Source organism: Aythya ferina (genome assembly GCF_964211825.1).
Source record: "Aythya ferina genome assembly, chromosome: 3".
In the NCBI taxonomy this organism is placed as follows: domain Eukaryota; kingdom Metazoa; phylum Chordata; class Aves; order Anseriformes; family Anatidae; genus Aythya; species Aythya ferina.
The window spans coordinates 18,191,461-18,211,528 of NC_140298.1; the positions used below are offsets into that span (position 1 = coordinate 18,191,461).

General features: G+C 43.8%; 1 protein-coding gene across 1 annotated transcript; it reads left to right on the forward strand.

Moving 5' to 3' along the window:
- Positions 1-876: 876 nt before the first annotated feature.
- On the forward strand, positions 877-16,006 carry ACBD3 (acyl-CoA binding domain containing 3). Its single transcript, XM_084515356.1, has 8 exons — positions 877-1,149; positions 6,559-6,700; positions 7,724-7,864; positions 8,920-9,078; positions 10,196-10,370; positions 12,224-12,416; positions 13,147-13,431; positions 13,912-16,006. The coding sequence occupies exons 1-8, from the start codon at positions 900-902 to the stop codon at positions 14,121-14,123; spliced, it is 1,557 nt and encodes a 518-aa protein (XP_084371482.1). The 5' UTR covers positions 877-899; the 3' UTR covers positions 14,124-16,006.
- Positions 16,007-20,068: the final 4,062 nt, after the last annotated feature.

Below are 20,068 nucleotides of genomic sequence, written 5' to 3' on the forward strand. Positions count from 1 at the left end.
GGATCATTAAGGACGTCTGTTTCTTTTACTTGAACGATGCATTTAGGATAAGGAACTCAAAGCTTCTTAAAGCAGAAATTTTAAGATTAATCTCACTGTGGATTGAACTGTAAAATTAATGCAAAATAAAATATTTATGAAGTACAAACTCTGCAAACCAAGCAGGAAATGTGTTAGACCGAAACTTTGAAAACAGGTATTTTAATACAAGTGATTTTGTAGATGAACTAACACATCTTAAAGGGAAGCCGATACTGAAATGGCAGACTTTGTAAAGCAGGGTGCAGGCACGAGGAGATAAAATTATCCGTGCTGCTGGCAGCCTGGTACACAAGGTAGCAGCAGTCCAGGGAACTGCATGCCCTGGAAAGCAAAAATTGTTAGAGGGGGGTGATACAGCCTTGTTCTGTGATTTTAGGATAAAGCAAAGAATAGGGTGTTGTGTTTGTGATCCTCGACCAAAAGGAAAACAAAAGCTATTGAACATGCTACAAAGGATTTCTGGTTGGTGGTAAAGTATCTACTGAATTTTACTGGTTGTAGAATATCTACTGAAGCTTGTATTAATCATCTGAGGTAAATTCTGCCTTTCTCCACACAGGTTTCCAATGAAGTGCTCTGTTTGGCATTCACTCCTTCAAGAAATACCAACTGGGAATTCAATTTAACACAACTTGATGCTTCCTCCTCCTTCCAGGGCCCTCAGAAGACGTTATGGGGACGCCTTCACACACCCCCTTCACCCGGCGGGCGGCCACGCCGCCAACCCCCTGCCCTCCTCCTTCCTTCCCTCCCCTCAGGTGCCGCGGGGGGGCGGCCATTTCGGGCGGGCGGGCCCGGAAGATCCGGGTCGGAGGGGACGGGAAGTCGGGACGTGGCCGCCGCAGCGCAGCCCGAGGATGGCGGCGGCGCTGGGCTCGGGCCGGCTGGAGGTGTCGGTGGACGGGCTGACGCTCAGCCCCAACAGCGAGGCGCCGCCGCCCTGCCAAGCCAGGCCGGGGCCGGGCGAGCCGGGCGCGGGGAGGAGCCGGGCGGCAGCGGGGCCCGGCTGCGCGGAGGCCGGCGGGGAGGAGGCGGCGCTGAGCCCGGAGCGGCGCTGGGGCTTCGCGCTGGAGGAGCTGTACGGGCTGGCGCTGCGCTTCTTCAAGGGTAGGCGCCGGGGTAGGGGCGGGATGGGGGCACCGCGCTCGCTGCCTGCTGGCACGGGTTGGCTGCTTAGAAATCGCTTGTGCGTAAAGCCTGGTGCTGAAATGTGGCTCTGCAGCAGCAGATTGCTCATCCCCGGCAGCTGCGGTTTCGTTTTGTCTTTTGGGTTAATGTTCTGCCGAAACCGATATCGATAGTATAGGAACTCCACGCTGTGCTCGGGCTCTGTTACAGCTCATCTTTAATGCTCAGCCTTCGCACTTCACTCCTTGTGAATAGCTAGAAATCTTGTTTCCAGGTTACAGGGCACTGTGCTGCGTTCATTTTGTCTCCGTTTCTTTGCTGCCTTCCTCTTGGTAAAAGCTCAGCCGCAGTTTATTGCTGCTCTTCGGCCTTCCGCAATTTCTCGCAACACACGATTGTGATCATAAGAGAACTTCCCACCCTCTATGAAGCTGTCAGACTTTCCAAATGAAGGCCGTGCTCCTCTGGCCTTATGGCTAGAATAAGTCATGTGAAGTCATTGCCTCTATCTTCATGCGATTTATTTATTATTTTTGCTGAAACCGGTGTAACACAAAGGTTTTTATTTATAAGTGCAATGATGATGAGCTACAGGAGCTTGTAATACTCAGATTACCAATTCTGCTAGCTCGTTCGGTATCTGTGTGGCTCTGAAAGTAATTGGCCTTGTTTCCAAACTATTTTATCTGCTGTCAAAGCAACAGTGGGAGTGGGCAGCCCTGTAGATGCTGAGGAGCAAACACAGATTCCTCCTTTCCCTTGGGAAGGAAGGCGCTGGGGATCTGAAGGATGGCTTGTGTGGACAGGGATGGACTCTGAATGCTGTTCTCTGATGGCTCTGCTGCTCTGTATTGATACGGAGGTGGTGGTGGGGAAATCTTTGACAAACTGGATCCATCCTAAAGCTGTTTGGTACCAGTGCTTCAGTTTATGATACAGAAGCTGTCTTACACGTACTGCTACTGTGGGGCAAGCTAGCAGCTAGAGGCAGCCCGCAGGGAGGCAGGGATCTGGGTTAGCTGCGGCTGGTTGGGTGGGGGAGTTGAGCAGGGGGATACCAAAGAAGTTGCTGGATGTAAAAAGGTAGCGGTGATCACCAGTTAAGCACCTCCTTTTCTGCTTCAGTGTGTAGAGTGAGTTCTCTGGTTGTAACTTATAATGCACTCTCTTCCTAGAAAGCTGATTTAGATCAAAACCCTTCAGAGTTAGGTATTACAATGGCTGCTAGCGCTCGTCTGTGGTGGCACGTTGCAGAATCGCTCAGAGCCAAGATAGGGTGGGAGTGCGTGTAAACGCAGGGAAGAACACAACTGAAAATAGTCTAGGATACTAAAGAGCCTCGAAAGCTACTTCAGTCTGCCTGATAAAGACAGAGGAGTGTCTGACAGCTGCTTTTGCTTGTGCAACTGGGAGCTGTCAGTGCAGGTGATCTGCTCAAGGTGTCAGCTGCCCCCTGCTGTAGGAGGGGGTAGCTCGCACAGCTCTGCCAGCAAATCTCCTCCAGAACCTGGCTTTACAATTTTCTGTATCATGTGGTTGTGAAATAGCTTTTTACTCAACCTTCAATATGTGCCAGTCCCTGAAGTGTGCATGCGTTGTCTGTAGTGATTTGCAGTGCTGCATATCTGGGCAGACTGTACCAACCGTATCACCCTGCAATCTGAAAGCTCTCCTGGTACCCTAAGTACCCTAACTTCATTGACTGCTCCAAGTTATTTCCTCACATCCTAACAGGAATGCATCTTCAACTCAGCAATACAGCATTCAAAATGAATTTTGACCTCATTTTCAGTGTGCTAATTTGATGGCATGATTGTAGTTTGTTAGTTAAGTAGATTATTGCCTTAAAAAAAAAAAAAAAAAAAACTATAATATATCTACGTTTTTCATAACGTTAAGCTTTGATCAGATTTAATAGGAAGGATTGATTGGTAACTCTCCTGTTGATGCAGAACATCTTCAGGGAAAAAAAAGAATTAGGAGCATAAGAGGTGGAATCACTGCCTGCAGACCGCAGTAAGCAGTTCTCCTGTTTCTTGGTTTTAGTGCTCATTAAAGCGCTGCAAACGAATAGCATTAACATATGTGACACTGGCTTTTAAAAGCTAGGAGGTGACAAATCACACTGCAGACTGTTTCCTTGTTTGCCTGGGACTGAGTGCCGTTCTGTGGGAATTGAGCACTTAGGGTGAGTGCAGTGGATGAGCTGGAGTGGAAGCTGCAGCAGATTGTGCAGTGTTCCTTACAGGGAGAAAAAATCTGAAGTTAGAAAGTACACGGCATGATGCAGTGTTCTCTGAAGCGTATTTGTTAACCTCCCTGGAGCCTGAATTTGTGGTTTTATTCATTTATTATTTATTTATTTATGGTTTTTACTGGTTCAGGCCAGCAGTACAGTGCTATATAGCAACGTAAATCTGCATTATTTGTTTTTAATTAGTAGTTATTGGGATGACTTAATCTTTTGGTGTATGCAAATACAGACAGTGGTGTTCAAGTCCCTGCCAACTACCTGTATGGTAAGGAACGTCCTCGGCTCTCCATGTTCAGTTCTTCAGGAATATTCAGCTGAGTGTGTCTGTCCCCTCTGGTCTCCCCCTGCTATTCCTGTGCATATCATCCAGATTTCTTGCCGTGTCCCTTGCAGCTGTTTGATATTCCCAGGTTTCCTGTACCATATCCATGGGTAATACCTACTGGAATGATACAGTCACGGATACTTGAATGAATTCAGCACTTCTGCTTATCTTCGCTTGCTAAGGCTCTTCTTTGGCACATTTAACTCTGCAGATGGCTTCAGCTCCTCTGGTTCAGGTCAACCTGCAGCACTTCTAAGTCTTTGGGGTAACTGGGGTAAATCTTTTGGGGAAACTGCGTGGTTTCTGCTGAAGGGTTCAGCTGAAAAATGGCTGGTGTACGACTTCACTCTCTTGACTGGCTCCAAATACTTTGAGAGTTTGCTTCTGATCTGGATTATCTACAGGTTGCTGAAAGCCTGCCTCTGATTTTTTTGGTCTGTTTTTATCTCTTTACTTAGCTCGTTTGTTCTTCTTCCCTTGGGTCCCCGTTCTTTGTAAATGCAGATTTTTGCCTTCCCTCGTTAGACCTGAAGGTCTGACTTCTCAGTTCTGTGCAAATGCAGGTGTGCTGTGCTATGCTGCCAAAAGAAATCTCTTTTTCTGCTTTAACCCTGTTCAGAAGTGAATACAAATACTTGTGTCAGCTGGCTTAGGCAGGGTGAACAGCAGTGTTTCTGGCAGACCTGTATATAGGTACAGGTTGTGCAAGGTAAGTGGTGCTGCAGCGACCCCTTGAGAGGCGTGCCTCTCACAGAAGCCTAGCAAAAGCTTCACTTCAGGACCCTTTGTGAACGGACTTCGTTTTAAGCATGTAGCCCTGGGATGTTAAGAGTGATTGCCAAGTGCCTGCTGTTTATCAAGGTTAATGGAAGTGCAAAGTGCTTGGAACTGAGGAAAAGCCAACGGGCTCCTTGGGTGTCTGGGTGGTAAGACCTGAGAGCAGGGAGAGAGCTTACCTCTGCTGGCTTTGTTGCAGAAAGTGCTGTAACCTCAGGGGTGGAGTTGTAGGAAGTGGTAGTTGGCATCTTTTAAGGATTACAGGCTTGCTGGGATGGGAAGGGACCTCCAGGACTTGTCAAATCCAGCCTTCAGAGCAGCCTTCTCAGGGCTGTGTCCATCTGCATTTTGAACATCTCCAAGAATAGAGGCTCTGCATCCTCTACAAGCAATTTGTGCCTGTGGTTGACCACTCTACCAGCACAGAGGAGAAAAAAGACACCTCTTATACTGAAGCTGAATTTCCTGTATTTCAATTTGTTTGCTGCCTCTTGCCCTTTCACTGGATACCACCGGGTAGAGTCTGGGTTGCTCTTCACCTGATGGGATTGGGGGGGATGTATTTTCACGAATAGACACTTCTGTGCACAAAGCCTTCTGGTTTTTGATGCTGGAATAGATACTTGCTGAAAGATTCTGTGATGCTGGGAAAAAAGTGAGTAATTTTAGATTCTGTAAGAGTGAAGCGAGCCTCTAGGAATGGATAAGAAGTGACTAGATGTCTACCTTCCTAACTTGATTCAGGCTTAAAAACTAGTGGTACGTGCACAGTTGTTCTGTGTGATGTTTTAGCTGAATAAATCCAGTAACGTACTAATCTTGCTGTGATATGCAAACACTTTTCCTCTGGGGTTGTCTCTCATTCTCAGTTTTCAGAAATACTGACTGATGGCAGTGTTTTCAGCAAGCCCCAGGGGAGGGGTTTTCCCTCCTCTTCTGGGATTTTTCTTTTCCCCTTAATGATTCTGTTTACAATCATCAGCTGAGCGGTTTCTCAGTGTGTCAGCTTGAATGTCTGAGAATGAATTGGGCTGCTTAGCTCTGGGCAGCTTGATCTGAAGTGACCTTTATGGTAAAGGAGAGCTGGAAATTAGTGGCAGCCATGCTGTGATTCCTGACCGAGCGCAGAGCAGTTAGGTGTTTCACGTGACTACTGCTGTTGTTTACCTCCGATAACAGCTTCCTCATTTCAGTCCTTCCCAAAAGAGGTGATGCGTATTTCTTTGGGTTTCCTGCTCAAGAAAAGGGTCCTTTTTTTTTTTTTTTTTTTTACCCAGTAATTGCATATAGTGGTGTCTGTCTCTTAGGCTTGTTTGGCAGCTTGTTAAATGGGCTGAGGCAAGTCCTAGCTGACTCATTCAACTATCATTTTAAATCAATGCAACTTCTTCTCACCAGTAAATGACGTGATGGGAGCTAACCGGGTGTGCTTTAGAAGGTGTTGGTGTGGAGCCCCTGGAATTGTGACACTGTTCTGGTTTATGCTGCCTCTATCTCACGGCCAGAGCTCTCTATACGCACTGATGCTGATCAAGGTATCTCTAAGGATTCTCATTGTGAGGAGTTATTCCAGCTGCCTGGGCAAAGTGCAGCAATCAAATTGCCTTGAGGAAAACTTTCCTTTAGTTATAATGTTTCTCTCTGCAGCCTTTCTTGCCTTTAACCTTGCTTGTTCTGCATTCACTGATGTGAAGAGTATGGAAGAAGAGCTATTTATAAAGTTAACCCCACATCTTTCTGTAGAAATTCCCTCCTATCCACATTACAGTACACTTGGCAGACACGTTTGAAATCAAGTTAAGCTTTTTAAGTATTTTGGCAATATAGGTCCATATGGTATGACGGTCATCAATTAACATAAATATTTGTGATAACTCACTAGCTAGAATTGACTGCAGTTGTCAAACCTTTAATGACTTGTCTTCATTTCCTTTTCTTAGAGAAGAGGTTGTGATTATTTATACGAAACACTCTCTGCTGTCCTATGCTGAACGAATTAATCACAACAGTGAAACTTTCTCTTCCTCTACAGAAAAAGATGGCAAAGCCTTTCATCCAACATATGAAGAAAAGCTCAAACTGGTGGCGCTGCACAAGCAGGTTCTGCTGGGACCTTACAACCCTGACACTTGCCCTGAAGTTGGATTCTTTGATGTGCTGGGGAATGACAGGAGGTAAAAGGCCTGTTCCCTTCCTTGATCATAATTCTGCTTTTCCTATCTGAAGTAAAGGCCACCTAATTTCAACAATAAGAAAAGTATGTGGGTTGCCTCAGTATGGGTGTATGGTAGTGGAATGTGAGAGCAGCCTTTTCAAATACGTCTTAGAAATGAGTCACTGTTTAGTAAAGGAGTTATCAGGCAATTACTGAGGTTTTTTTAAGCCACACTGGGAGAAGCTCTTGTGCTGACGGTCCAATTTCTCATAGCAGTTTAAAAGCTTAGCTCTGCATTAACACGTAGGCCCAAGTTCCTTCCTCCAAATTTGATACCAGAGCTGCAACAGGCCAAGTCTTTTGCCAGTGGTAACAGCATTTACCATAACTTTCTTGTTAATAGTAAGGATAACTTCTGAAATTAGATACCTGTTGCATTCAGCCTCTGTGTAAATTTTGATGAGGTCAGGGCAGTCTCTGCCTACAGTTTTCTTGTTGTTTGATGCTATTTCTGGTGGAGAAGAGGCAGTCCTGTGTTGTACTTTGCTTCTCAGAGCTGGACCCAGTGCACTGTTTTTGCTCAAATAGATGGAGTCATTCTTTAGGAAGAAGCAAGCTGTTGCATTCAATTAGGTTGAGCGCTTCAATCAATGGGTGTTACTGTGTTTGCTCATCTGGGAAAGTGTATGCATTTTTTCCACAAGCTAGAGTGGAAGAAGGGTAAAAATAAAAGATTCATCTGCCAGTCTTGGAAGTTTTTGGACACTTGAGAATTCTACGTAGGGTTAGCTGATGGTGTGTATTAGATTTCATATAAGCACTCGGCTATGTCTGTTTGAAGTGGTTGTTCAGTGCTCTCTTCACCTGAAATCTACAGGTTTAAGATCTGTTTTGAGGAAAAAGTTGTTGATTCTCTGAAATGCCACATGCTGAAGTTTGGTTCTTGGTCTCCCAACTGTTCTTCGTTTTCTGAGTTCACTGCTGACTTGCAAAGAGTTGAGCCTTCTGTTCAGCTTCTCTCTCTCCTTCTTTTACCCCCCAGGAAGGAATGGGCTGCCCTTGGAAACATGTCAAAACAAGAAGCTATGACAGAATTTGTTAAGCTCCTAAATAGGTGCTGCCACTTGTTCTCAACATATGTTACTTCACACAAGATAGAAAAAGAAGAACAAGAAAAGAAAAGGTAATGTTTCAATCCTGTGGTGCTGGGAAGTATGTTGAGTATATAATTCTTGACTTATGGACACTGCTGCATCTGGCTTAGGCTGAAATCACTTTGGGAAGAGAAATGCTTGAAGTTCGGGTGTCTGTGGTAACCAATTGCTCTCTAAGTCTTTGTATGTTGCCAGCAATGAATGATTTATTCTCAGGTGAATATAACTAGAACATAAGATTATTTTTAAAATGTGGTGATACTGTGATATTTTTAAGAAATACGCACAAAATGTCTGCCCTGATACGTCAGTATATTAAACATATAGGAAATGAAACTTTTAGATGTTCAAAGCTCTTTTAGTATGGGTTAGCAACTTGATAAAGTTCTTTTCCTGTACTATAGTACTTTATATATATAGTGTATATATATAGTAGTATATAAATTATATATAGAGTATAAAATATATATATACTATACTATATATAGTGTGCATATATATTATATAGTATACAAGTTACAACAACTTATGTGCTATATATAGTATATATATAGCATATATACTAGGTTATATAGTATATATGCTATATATATACTATATATAGTATAGTGTATATATAGTATTTTTTTATTTTTTTATTTTTTTATATATAGTATTTTTTTATTTTTCTATATTTTTATTTTCTTATAGTATATATACTATATATGCTAGTACTATATCCTGTACTAATCAATTCATGTGATTATTAAACAGTAGTATCAGTGTGATTATTGAACATATATTACAACTTGGAAGAAGTGTTCAAGGCTTCCGGATACTTTTTCTCCAGTTCTCTGCTGTTAGAGTGGATATCGAATTAAAATACACAGTTTATGCTTGTCATACTGCGTAGTGCAGTAAGACCAAACAGTAAGGTTTTCTTCTGGTGAGCAATAAGACATTTCTCCAGTCAAGTTGAAGTGGGCAATGATGCCAAATGAAAAGCTTTTCTGGGGGTAGGCAAAAGGCAGGTTACAGCATGCTGAAAATAGCTTGTCGTAGGGTTGTAGAAATACTGAAATATCTTATTGGGTGGATGTTGCAGGAGAGAAGAAGAAGAACGAAGGCGCCGTGAAGAAGAGGAGCGTGAGCGTTTACAAAAAGAAGAAGAAAAACGTAGGCGAGAGGAAGAAGAGAGACTGAGAAGAGAAGAAGAAGAGAGGAGGAGAATAGAGGAGGAACGGCTTCGGATGGAACAACAAAAGTGAGTAGCTGAAAGAAATGATACTTGAAAGAAAATAACTGTCTTGAACTTGAGACAATTTTATCTAACCATTTAAATAGTTATGCTAGCGTTAAATACCTGAAGTTCCAGAGCACTGTAGTCTAGCAGTGACACTTGCAGTTCTTAGTTAAGAGGGGTACAGTTTGCAGAGAATAACCATCCCACCATGTTATTGTATGCAGCCTTCTCATCTAAAATTGCCAGAGAGATCTTGTTTGAAGAGAATCTCTGGAGATTTATGTGTTCAAGGACTGCATGCACCTCATGAAATGTGTTAGAGGAGGGGGAGAAAGAAGGATAGGAATGAAAGAACTGTTACATTTGCATGATTCTTTTATCTCCCTCTGAAGTATCAATAGCTGGTCATTGAATGTTACACATGAGGAAAAAATGAACCCTGGGTCCTACTATACAACTTCTGTTCCTCTTTTGGAGAGGGGAGGAAAACTGAGCCTGTGCTTGATGAACCCATGTGTTTCTCCTGAAGTTTCAGCAGTTCAGTCTGCTGGAGATGCAGATGTCCTATTTGGCAGCTTTTTTCTGTTTGTGAATTAGGCCACAGTCAGACGTGTTCTTCATATGGTTGCACTGTGTCTTGGGAAATTAATGTGGTAATATGAAGTGTTTTTAGATTTAACAAAAAATATTGACATGCAGTACCACAGTGGGCCTGTTCTTATTACTGTTTGTAGAAGGGCTGCTAGGATGGTTTCTGCATGTTTTCTGGAGGAATGAATTGTGGAATTTTTTTGCCCTTGGTTGTTTGAGAGATTTAGTAACATGTTTTTCTAGCACTACTTCTTTATTGGACTATAGATAGAGAATTTCCTGAGAGCTCTTGATTTTTTTTTTTTAACACATGATGTCAAAATATTAGGTAGAAGCTGTTGCACAGTCTTACATTCTCAGCATATTTTTAGACAAAACTCAGGTTTGCATATACCTCTGGGCTCTGCTGTATTATGTAGATTTGTTTTATTTATTTATTTATTTATTTATTTTGCAGAATTAACTGTCACTTAAATAACCTAAGTACAGGAATTTCCCAATGACCTCAGCTGTTCGTAATCCTCATGCTCTCTTCCCTCTAATGTAGGCAACAGATCATGGCAGCACTGAACTCCCAGACTGCCATGCAGTTCCAGCAGTACGCAGCCCAGCAGTATCCGGGCAACTATGAGCAGCAGCAGATCCTAATTCGACAGCTTCAGGAACAGCATTATCAACAATACATGCAGCAGTTGTATCAAGTCCAGCTTGCACAGCAACAGGTATGACAGACCAGCTGAGAAACTTGGATTTTGTGTTATAATCTCTTTGGGAGACATTAACTTGCCTACTTTTATCTCCTTGAAAAGCTAATTGCTAGAAGGAGGAGAGAGAAAGAGTGTTCTAGTGACTAACGCTGCTTCAGCTCCAAACACCAAAGCCTCTTTGTCTTTTCAAGTAGTTTTCTGAAGCAGCCATTAGTTAAGAAAATTCTAAGCAGCATTTATTAACCACTTTGCTACAATTCCTGGAAACAAAATGTTAAGTGCTTTGCTGCAGCATCTATTTCACGCCCAATTATATGGGGGTATGTACCAGTGCAGTGAGTACAAACAACCCTGTTCAGGTGCTTCTTGATGTGTGTATCACATCTGAGGATCTGCAGAACATCAGGCTTTGGTTGGCAATGTTTCTAGTCGAATGTGCGTGTAGTACAGTCACATCCCTACTGGGTTTGAGACTGTTCCTTTCTGTCAACTTATAGCAGTACTGACTTCTCTCTCCTCTGGCATCTTGTCTGACAGAAGTGTCTAGTAAGTTGTTTGGTTGCCTGCAATAGCCTGCTTGTGGTCTGGGTGGAAGGAGACCTTCATGTTTCTGGTAGCAGTGGGTGGGAGTAAAACCTTGCTTCTGTGCAAAGGTTTTGTGCGTGGGCTTCAAAGGCTACTCTTCTGTTTAGATGTTGCATCTCTGGAAAACGTGCTGTGTTCTCTGAAGCTTATTTTAAAAGTTCAGGGTAAGTGTCTTAAGCAGATGTAAAACAGACTTTAGACTCCAGCATGTCTGACCTCGATGGGCAGGATCTGCATCTTAAATAACCTGTATCTGCCAGGTTGAGGTCTGCTATTCTTGAGCTGAAGGTAAAATTCAGTGACTAATTTCCTGCGAAGACATTTGTATTTTGAAGAGTCCAATGCTCTCAGCTAAGAGCTGCTCAAGGAAGGAAAAGAACTGAAGCGGTACAGGGAAGTCAGAGGCTTTCTGCCCTTTTATAGTTGCTCTTCAGGCTTAATGCCACCTTGGTACCAATGCTTTGGTGTCATAATGGTAAGCGAAAGCTACAGTCTCATCAGCCTTGTCCTCGATGCCTTCTGTAATTGATACCGCTCCCTTGAGACTGAGGTGTCTGAGGAGATGCTGCCAATTTTCCTTGAAGAAAACTTTCCTTGCCAGCACTCTTCCTTACAGTTATGGCTGGCTGTTTTCTACACAGAGAAGACTAATGCCCACTGAGATCCAGGGCAAAACAGTCTTTTCTTTGTAGCAGCTTACAAAATAATACATCTGTCAGGCAATGAAGTTCATTTTTCAAATCAATATTTGGATAACTCTGCTAGAGGAAGAAATGAAAAAGAAGCAATAACAGCGCCAAGATTATCTAATCCTGCTTAAATATTGCTGAAGACTCAGGTAGCCTATAACACTTTTGATGAGTACTTCCCTTTTGGATGCCTGTTATCTCAGTCACCGTGGAACTTAACAGTTCAAAAGTACTGTTGTGTTGCGATTGCTTCTAGTTGATCTTCTGATATAATTAATTTCACAAAGGCTGTAAACAATACTTCAGTGAAAAGTTCCTCACCAATTTCCATTGAAATGGAGCTTTGGTAGTGAACCTGGACAGAACCTGTATGACTGCTCAAATCTGGAATCTAATATTTGACTATCACTAAGTGACATGGACTACTACGTATGTGTAATTCTCACTGGTTAATGTGTGCTGCTTCTGGTGTTTCATGTCAGGCTTCCTCCGGGGGAGGAAAGGAAATTTTGTGACTGCACTTACACCTTCTACTGAAAAAGGGAGACATTTTGTTTGTTTTTGTTTTACTTCACTGAATTTCTTTCATTTTAGGCAGCCTTACAAAAACAGCAGGAGGCAGTCGTGGCAGCAGCAGGGACACCTCTGACTACTGCACAAAAGGTGAATACACCTGCCCAAGGGGATATCCCATCTGTTAATGGGCAAGCCAGTACGCATGCAGACAGCCCTGAAAAAGAGCTGGATCCAGAGGCTTTGGAAGAAGCATTGGAGAATGGACCAAAAGGTAGGACTAGCTAGATCACTTAAATAAAGATAAATCACAAAAGCCTTCATTAGGATTTAGGTGTCTTAGGTATGATTACTGTGGCTCTTTGCTTGGCTTCATTGAGCTATGCAAGATCTAGGTTTGATTTCTGGGTCTAGTTTTTCTCAAGGGAGGACACTGCACAGGCAGAGGATGTTTTGGGGGAGGACAGAGTAAGCCGCAAAAGCATTTCCAGCAAAGTGGATGGGATACAGAATCTTCTTTCACTCTTGACTTAGTCTGTTTTATTGCATGAGTTGTAGCAGAAAGCTGTTCTGTGCAAAAGTGTATTCAAACATCAAAACTGAGCATTTATTTAGTCTTGGGGATTAAAAGAAAGTCGTCTTATTCTGTTACTGCTACCCGTTCTGTGGTTTAGCCTCCTTCTGTGTGCAGTTCAGGCCACCGTCCCCTTGCATCTCTCACCTTCCTCCAGCTGCTTCTAGGAAGCTGTGGAAGCAGAGCAGGAGTAGTAGCCTCCCAGCAGATCTTCCCTCACTGGTATTTCTGGGTGTTGTCCTCTTTACATTCACCCACAATCAGTAGTCTCCAAGATCTGCTTGGACCTCAGTAAGAAACCTATACTAGTGCAGTCCCTGTCTGAATAGAAGCAACTCTGATGGTCTTCGAGTGCACCCAGAGCAGACTTCAGCATGCCACATACGTTACTGAAGCAAAAGCTTAACTGGGATATCTTTCCCCTGTCTAGATTCTGTTCCAGTGATAGCTGCTCCATCAATGTGGACCCGACCCCAGATAAAAGACTTCAAAGAAAAGATCCGTCAGGATGCAGACTCTGTGATCACAGTGGGCCGAGGAGAAGTGGTTACAGTTAGAGTACCAACTCACGAAGAGGGGTCTTACCTCTTTTGGGAGTTTGCTACAGACAATTATGATATTGGCTTTGGGGTGTATTTTGAATGGACAGACTCCCCTAATACTGCAGTCAGTGTGCATGTCAGTGAATCCAGTGATGATGAGGATGAAGAGGAAGGTAAGCACGCTTATTTATATAAAATCCCAGTCTTGCAGAACTTGTGATGCAGGAAAACCCCACTGACTGTCTTGTACCATTTCCTAGCTCCCCAGCCTCTACAGCATGTGGCTTCTATCTAGCTGGCATCTTGTCTGCAATTTTAAGTTGAAAGTAAAATTCTGACAGTAACGTCAGATGCTGCATTTGATCACTGATAGGTTAAAATAGTTGGGGGTATTGCAGTATTGCAATGGTAAACTGATGGTTATTTTCTGAAAGAGGTACTAATTGATGCTTTTCCAGTGAAGGAGCACAACACACAAACCTGTGTGTGCTGTTCCTCTTCCCTTTGAATGCTTTAGCCACAGCCTTGGTATGAACTTCAGCCCATCAGATTTCTAAACAAAGTAGTGTCTTGTCTGCTGCAAAGCAAAGCTCTGACTCCCATTTCTAAAGTAGTTATCCTTATTCACTGTTGCTTTTTTTTTCTTCTTACAGAAAATACTAGCAGTGAAGAAAAAGCCAAAAAGAATGCCAACAAGCCTCAGCTAGATGAAATAGTGCCTGTGTACAGACGAGACTGTCACGAAGAAGTGTATGCTGGCAGCCACCAGTACCCAGGGAGAGGAGTTTATCTCCTTAAATTTGACAACTCCTACTCTCTATGGCGGTCAAAAACAGTTTACTACAGAGTTTATTATACTAGATAAAGGTGTGGCTGTATTTGAGGCTGGGCTGTGCAGAAGATGTCATTTTATTTGGAATTTTCTTCAAGCATAATGGATCCTTTTGAGTCTGTGTTTTATCCTGTCTGTATCTGTATGGTTTGTGTGAACTTGCCCAAGCAGACACTGGGATCTTCCTGCTCCATGACACTAATGCATATTGCATTGGGCTTAACACAGGATCTCCCCAGCCATTTTGGGTATTGGAGTTAACCAATGGAAATCATTGGATCCAGTGCTTAAGGTCACATCAGCTGCATTTGTTCAAGCCTCATGTAAAAAGGGGGGAGGAAGTTGCTGGTTCACTGGCCGAGTGATCTGATGTTTCCAGGTCTGTATGCTTTGAATAACTTGTTAACAGTTAATTTAAAGGTCCCATCAATAGCTGGTAGATTTGGATGCAGTTTGCTGTGTAGCAAGTTTCTCTTAACTGTAATCGAATGTCAGATTTTTACACCATTAAAACTTGAAAATTTAAGTTGATGCAGTTTAGAAACAAGTTGTCTCAATTCTGTCCTCATCAAAGAAGAAACATTCAGTTCCTTAAACTAGTGTAGTAGTTTAGGCAAGGATGAACAGCGTCATGGAAGTACAGCAAGTAACCTCTTCTGAAGACATAAACTGAAACACAATTGAGAATATATGTAACAAGTAGAACCTTAATCTCTGCCCTGCTGCTAATCCTAGAAAAAAAAGTCACTTTTGGAGGAAATTGACCTTGATCCAGGGCACAAACAATTTCTAAGTTTGGGTTTCTAAGGGGGTAGGTTTAAAAAAAAAATCTGCACAACTTCCTGGTTTGTCTATTTCGTTTTTTTCCTAAAGCCAGAAAGAAGCATGTTGTGCATCTGAAGAACAGTAAAATTGCTTTACTGACTTGAAGGCATTAACATGCACTAATTATGGAAATCACTGCCAGTCCCTTTTAATCTGAACTGGTGGTACTTGGGCGCAAACTTTCTGCTTTAACCTGTAACTGCAGAAAGCCAGAATGCACGTAAATATTTAATAAGGTATCTTTAATCTCAGCTTCATAGGGTTCGTATGGTTCAGTTGGGGCATTTCAGATTTTGTGTAGCTGAACAATGCAGGTGGCTACTTGACTTGAGGATGCAGCAAACATCCACTCTCCTTGGAGCTTTGCACCCAGGGGGTCATGTGTTACAGTGATGACTTGTGGAAGTGCTCTCTGCATGGGTGATGCACTTTGCTACTGAAAGGAACTGGTTACTTTGGGTCTGTCAGATGAGTTTTTGCAGTAAGATTTCCATTGATTAGCTGTAGCATGTACGGTTTCACAGCAAATGATGTTGAGTTTGGGTGATTTGTTGGAATGATCAGTTTGTACATACATGATACTTTCCTTTACTCACACCAACCATGGAGATACTTCTCCTAGAGTGCTTCATCTGTCATCTTGCATTTGGTTCTGCAACACCATACCAGCTTATAGCTAGTTAGTGCTGCTTTATCCAAAAAACACTGTACAATGTTCTGCTCTTGTGTACATACAGTATATAAACCATGAATTTAGTACCTTGCTTTTAAAGAAAAACTGTATTTAATGTAAAAAAAAAAAAAAAAAAAAAAACTTTTAAAAAGGCAGGCACTAATATATTTCTTCTAGTCTTCAATTTAGATTTTTGTCCATACAAAACTGTTATGACATTTTCCTCTAAGAATATCTGTTCTTGGAAGTGGTGTTTGTTGCTTTAAATGGCAGCACTTACTGTCATGTCTCAATGTTAAACTTTTACGTTTTTTCAGACTTTTTTATTGCCTCTGGCTGTTGATTAGTGCAGTACAAGTGCAATTTCAAGATACCCTGAGATAGTATTTAATCCTAATTAAAATACATTTATCTGTAATACTGTTGGCTTCTTATTAATTTGGGAACCTTGGCATTGCTATGTATTGTAGCTGAATAGCCATAAGCTTGTCATCTTCCCTGTCAGTTTTAAAATCAGTTCCATGCTAACACTGGTTTTAGCAGCCTAATCGGTTGGGCCAGAAGCTTGCTACAAGAAGTGTTTTGAGCTTGTTTGGTAGATGGCATCATCCATACCAGAAGAGCCCAGCTTGAACAACGTAATCACTTGGGTTTGAGAACAACCTTCCGTGTCAGAAAAGGTTGGATGCAGGCAGCCAAAAGCCATGAGTTGTTTTCTGCCTGGGAGAAACGTGCCTGCCTTTGCCCCTGAGGTTTAATGAGCCAAGCCCAGCTTCAAGGAGCAACATGAGCTGGCTACGTGGTCCTGAAGAGCCTGGGGATCCAGCAGCAGTGAATTGGCTCTGAGTTACTCAGCCAAGTACTGCTGGCAGCAGCTGCATCATTCACATAATTTTGTTTGCGTATTTTCAATGGGACCTGCTAGTTAGTCCTGGTTTGTACAAGATCTGGGTGTTGCAGTAATGGGTGCCTGAGGCTGAGCTCTTGGCCCAAAGAGCAGGAGACAGTATCACTGTTCATCATCTTTCTTCTCTTCCTCCTCAGTAAATAAAGCCAAGTTACCCTAAGGTTGGCCCAAATCACCCTTTGCTGCACTGCTATCTGCTACTAAGAAGTGTTTTACCTTGGAGCTGAGGTCAGAAGAGGGTTTCTCACAAGTTTGGTGTTTCAGGTCCGATGGCCTCCTCTGTGCCACTCTAGCTTGTGGTTCAGGATTTCACCTGCGGAGCAGAGGTCTCCTTAATGAGAACAGAAATAAGTGTTGTGCTGTTAGAAAAGGGATGCTGAAAAATAAGGTCAAATTGCCATGTATTAATCTGGTTCTGTTATAAATTAGTTTCATATGAATCTTCAAAGTGCACTGAAAACCAAAGCAATTACAACAGCAAGTCTACCCCAAAGTGACTTCTTTTACTTGTCACAAGCATGTATAAATTCTCCTTTCGCTAATTAAAAGTGAACCTCACTTAAGGTAGCTCTCTTCCACAAGAGCATTATCACAAACTTAATTTTTTTAAAATTATCCAAGTCATTTGCAATACAGCTAGGTGATGCAATGTAGACTGACAAAGCTGGATTCCAACTGCACTGCTCTTTTGAGAAACAGTAAACAACAAGAGGGACAAACGGGGCCTGTACAAGCAGTCCCTAGAAATAATACTGTTCTCAGAGCCACTGTTCAGGTGGCTAATGAATTAACTTGCTAATTAACTTGCTAATTAAGCTGCTTGGCTGCTGTATGATATCCTTGCTTGCCTTGGCTATCCTCTTCATCACCCCCCCCATTCCCTGCCTTGGCTTAACACTGTGTCTTCTACTTAGCTGTGTAAGTTGCAGGTCCCATGTTGTGTGATTTACAGCATGCAGCTTTTGAGGTGAAGCATGGTGAAGGGCAGGGGTCGTGAAGTCACTGGACCTGTTGAGCGTAGAGATGTAAGGCAGCCATCCTTCATCCGTGTGCTGTGTGTGCTTCTCCAACCTGAGTAACAGCTCAGTGGATTTGTTAGCCTTATGAATCTAGAACAGCATCACGGAGGTTGCTTTCTGACAGCTCAATACCATCTTCTTTCTAGCACCAGCTCCTGCAGGCCCTCTTCCCCTCCATTAGTGCATTTGCAGGGGAAAGACTACGGGGAAGCTGAAAAAAGCCCCCTTGAGCTGTCAAACCCCTCCCAGCCTGTTTCACTCATGCTCTTGGCTTCTGGGTTTGTGTCCTGTAGCTTCTGCCCTTTCTTAAGCTCCCCGGCTGTTTGCTGCACTCACACACTACTGGGATGGGGCCAGCACCTTCCGTATATGTGGCACTGCTCAAAGGCACCGCTTAGATCGAGAGCCCAGCTAAAATGCAGGTACACACATGCAGTCCTGTAAATCACAGTTCTGTTCTGCTTGCTCTGGGCTAAGGTGTGCCAGCAGTGTTAGTACCAAAAGCTGGGTTAACAGGCAGGTTACAAATGAGAGCTATGTGCTCCTGGATTCGTTGTCTTAAATAAAAGTAATAGGGGGGAAAAAAAATGTAACCTCCCACTGCAGCTGCATCATCTGGTACCACACACTGGAAGATCGAGCAAAGCATGAGATTTTATCCCAAGCCTTTCTCCAAATGCCAGTCATCTCAGACCTGCTGATTGCAAACTCAAAGCCTTTCAAAGGTGTCTGGTTCACAGAAACAATGTCAGCTGGACTTAATATATTAAAACATATGGATTAGTGATATTGTGCATGTAAAGCGATCTTGTATCCTACAAGGGAATCACAAGGAATGAGGAAAAAAAGATGCTACTTGTTCTGTGTAACCAATTCTGTTCCTGGCCTCTTGACCTTCCCATTCTGCATCATCTTCATTGTACGAAGTCAGGGGAAGGAGAGGGAGAGCCTTGCTCTTGTTAACCAGCTCCTGCGTGCTGACCTGATGATCAGACCAATGCCTTGTTTCAGCCTACACTTGTCCTCTCTAATACAAGTTGAATTAGAGAGTCCTCAGTGTTGGCATTCAAGAGTGTTTAGATGTGTGCTGTTGCCACGCACCAATTCCCTAACAGTAAATGCGGCTAATGATGATTTTAGTTGAACTTAATCTCTGCCTAAGGTTAAAGATGAGGCAGTGACAAAAGGCCACGAGACGTGGGGGCTGTTTTGGAAGAGGAGGTCCTGCTGCTGCTTTGCATCCTGTTGGCGGAAGCTCCCTAATGATCAAGTGCCAGTGGTGGCTGAAACCCAAGCCTCATCACCACGCATTACTGACCTTGTGATCCAGAGCCAAATCTTGGTGTTAGCAGGATCGGAAACCATGCTGCCAAGAGCGACTGTTTCTCTGCATCTGCTCAGGGATGGAGAAGGAGAGAGGTGCCTCCTGCGGCAGCATGAGCAAACTGTGGCCATGTTATTCTCCTGTCATACTGCCTGGCATGGGGTGGGCACTCACAGTCCATGCATAACGTTGGGCCCCAGCCCCACGGGTCCCTGAGACCCCTGAGGCACCGCAGGACGAGCCTTGTTCCCACAGTGCTGGACCCGGGCACGTCACTGCTGCTGGCAAAGAAAGGGAGGGGATGAGGCAAGGCACACACAGGGTGGGGTTGTCCCTGATACAGACCATTATTGGGACTTCCTGGGCTACAAACAGAATAAATAAATAAATAAATCAGCATCTTTCACAGAACCACAGGCTGAGGTTGGGAAGGGACCTCTGGAGTTCACCTGGTCCAGCCACCTCACCCACCCACCTTCCCACCCACCCAACTCAAGCAAAGACAACTAGAGCAGATGTCCCAGGACAACCTCCAAGTGACTTTTGAAGCTCTCCAAGGAGAGAGACCACAAACTCCGGGCAATCGGTGCCACGGCTCTGTCACCAGCACAATAAAGAAGTGCTCCCTGATACTTGGACGGGCCCTCTTGTGTGCCAGTCTTGGCCCACTGCCTTTTGTCCTGAGCACTGAAAAGAGCCTGGCTCCATCTTCTATGCACCGATGTATCAGGTATTCATACACATTGGTAAGAGTCTCTCCTAAGCCTCCTCTTTTCCAGGCTGAGGAGTCCCAGCCCTCTCAGCTTCCCCTCATGGGACAGGTGCTCCTGTACCCTTGATCACCTTGGTGGCCCTCTTAGCTGGACTCCTTCCAGTGGCTCCATGTCCCTCTTGTACTGGGGGACCCACAACTGGCCACAGTACTGCAGGTGTCACCTCACCAGCGCTGAGTGGAGCAAAAGGATCTCTCGACCTGCTGGTGAGACTTTACCTACCACAGCCCAAGGTACGGTTGGCCTGCTTTACAGCAAGGGCCCATCGCTGCCTCACGTTCAGCTCGGTGTCCACCAGGACTCCCAGGTCCTTCTCTGCAGAGCTGCTTAAGAGCCGAGCAGCCCCTAGCACATCCTGGTGCCTGGTGCCGTTCCTCCCCAGGTGCAGGGCTCTGCACTTCTTGTCGGACTTGTGAGATTCGTCTCAGCCCACCCCTCCAGCCTGTGGAGGTCCCTC

Coding starts and splice junctions, on each gene's coding strand:
- ACBD3 (XM_084515356.1), top strand. CDS start 900: ATGGCGGCGGCGCTGGGCTCGGGCCGGCTGGAGGTGTCGGTGGACGGG. Junction 10,371..12,223: donor TCCAGCTTGCACAGCAACAG/GTATGACAGACC, acceptor CTTTCATTTTAG/GCAGCCTTACAAAAACAGCA. Junction 13,432..13,911: donor TGATGAGGATGAAGAGGAAG/GTAAGCACGCTT, acceptor TTCTTCTTACAG/AAAATACTAGCAGTGAAGAA.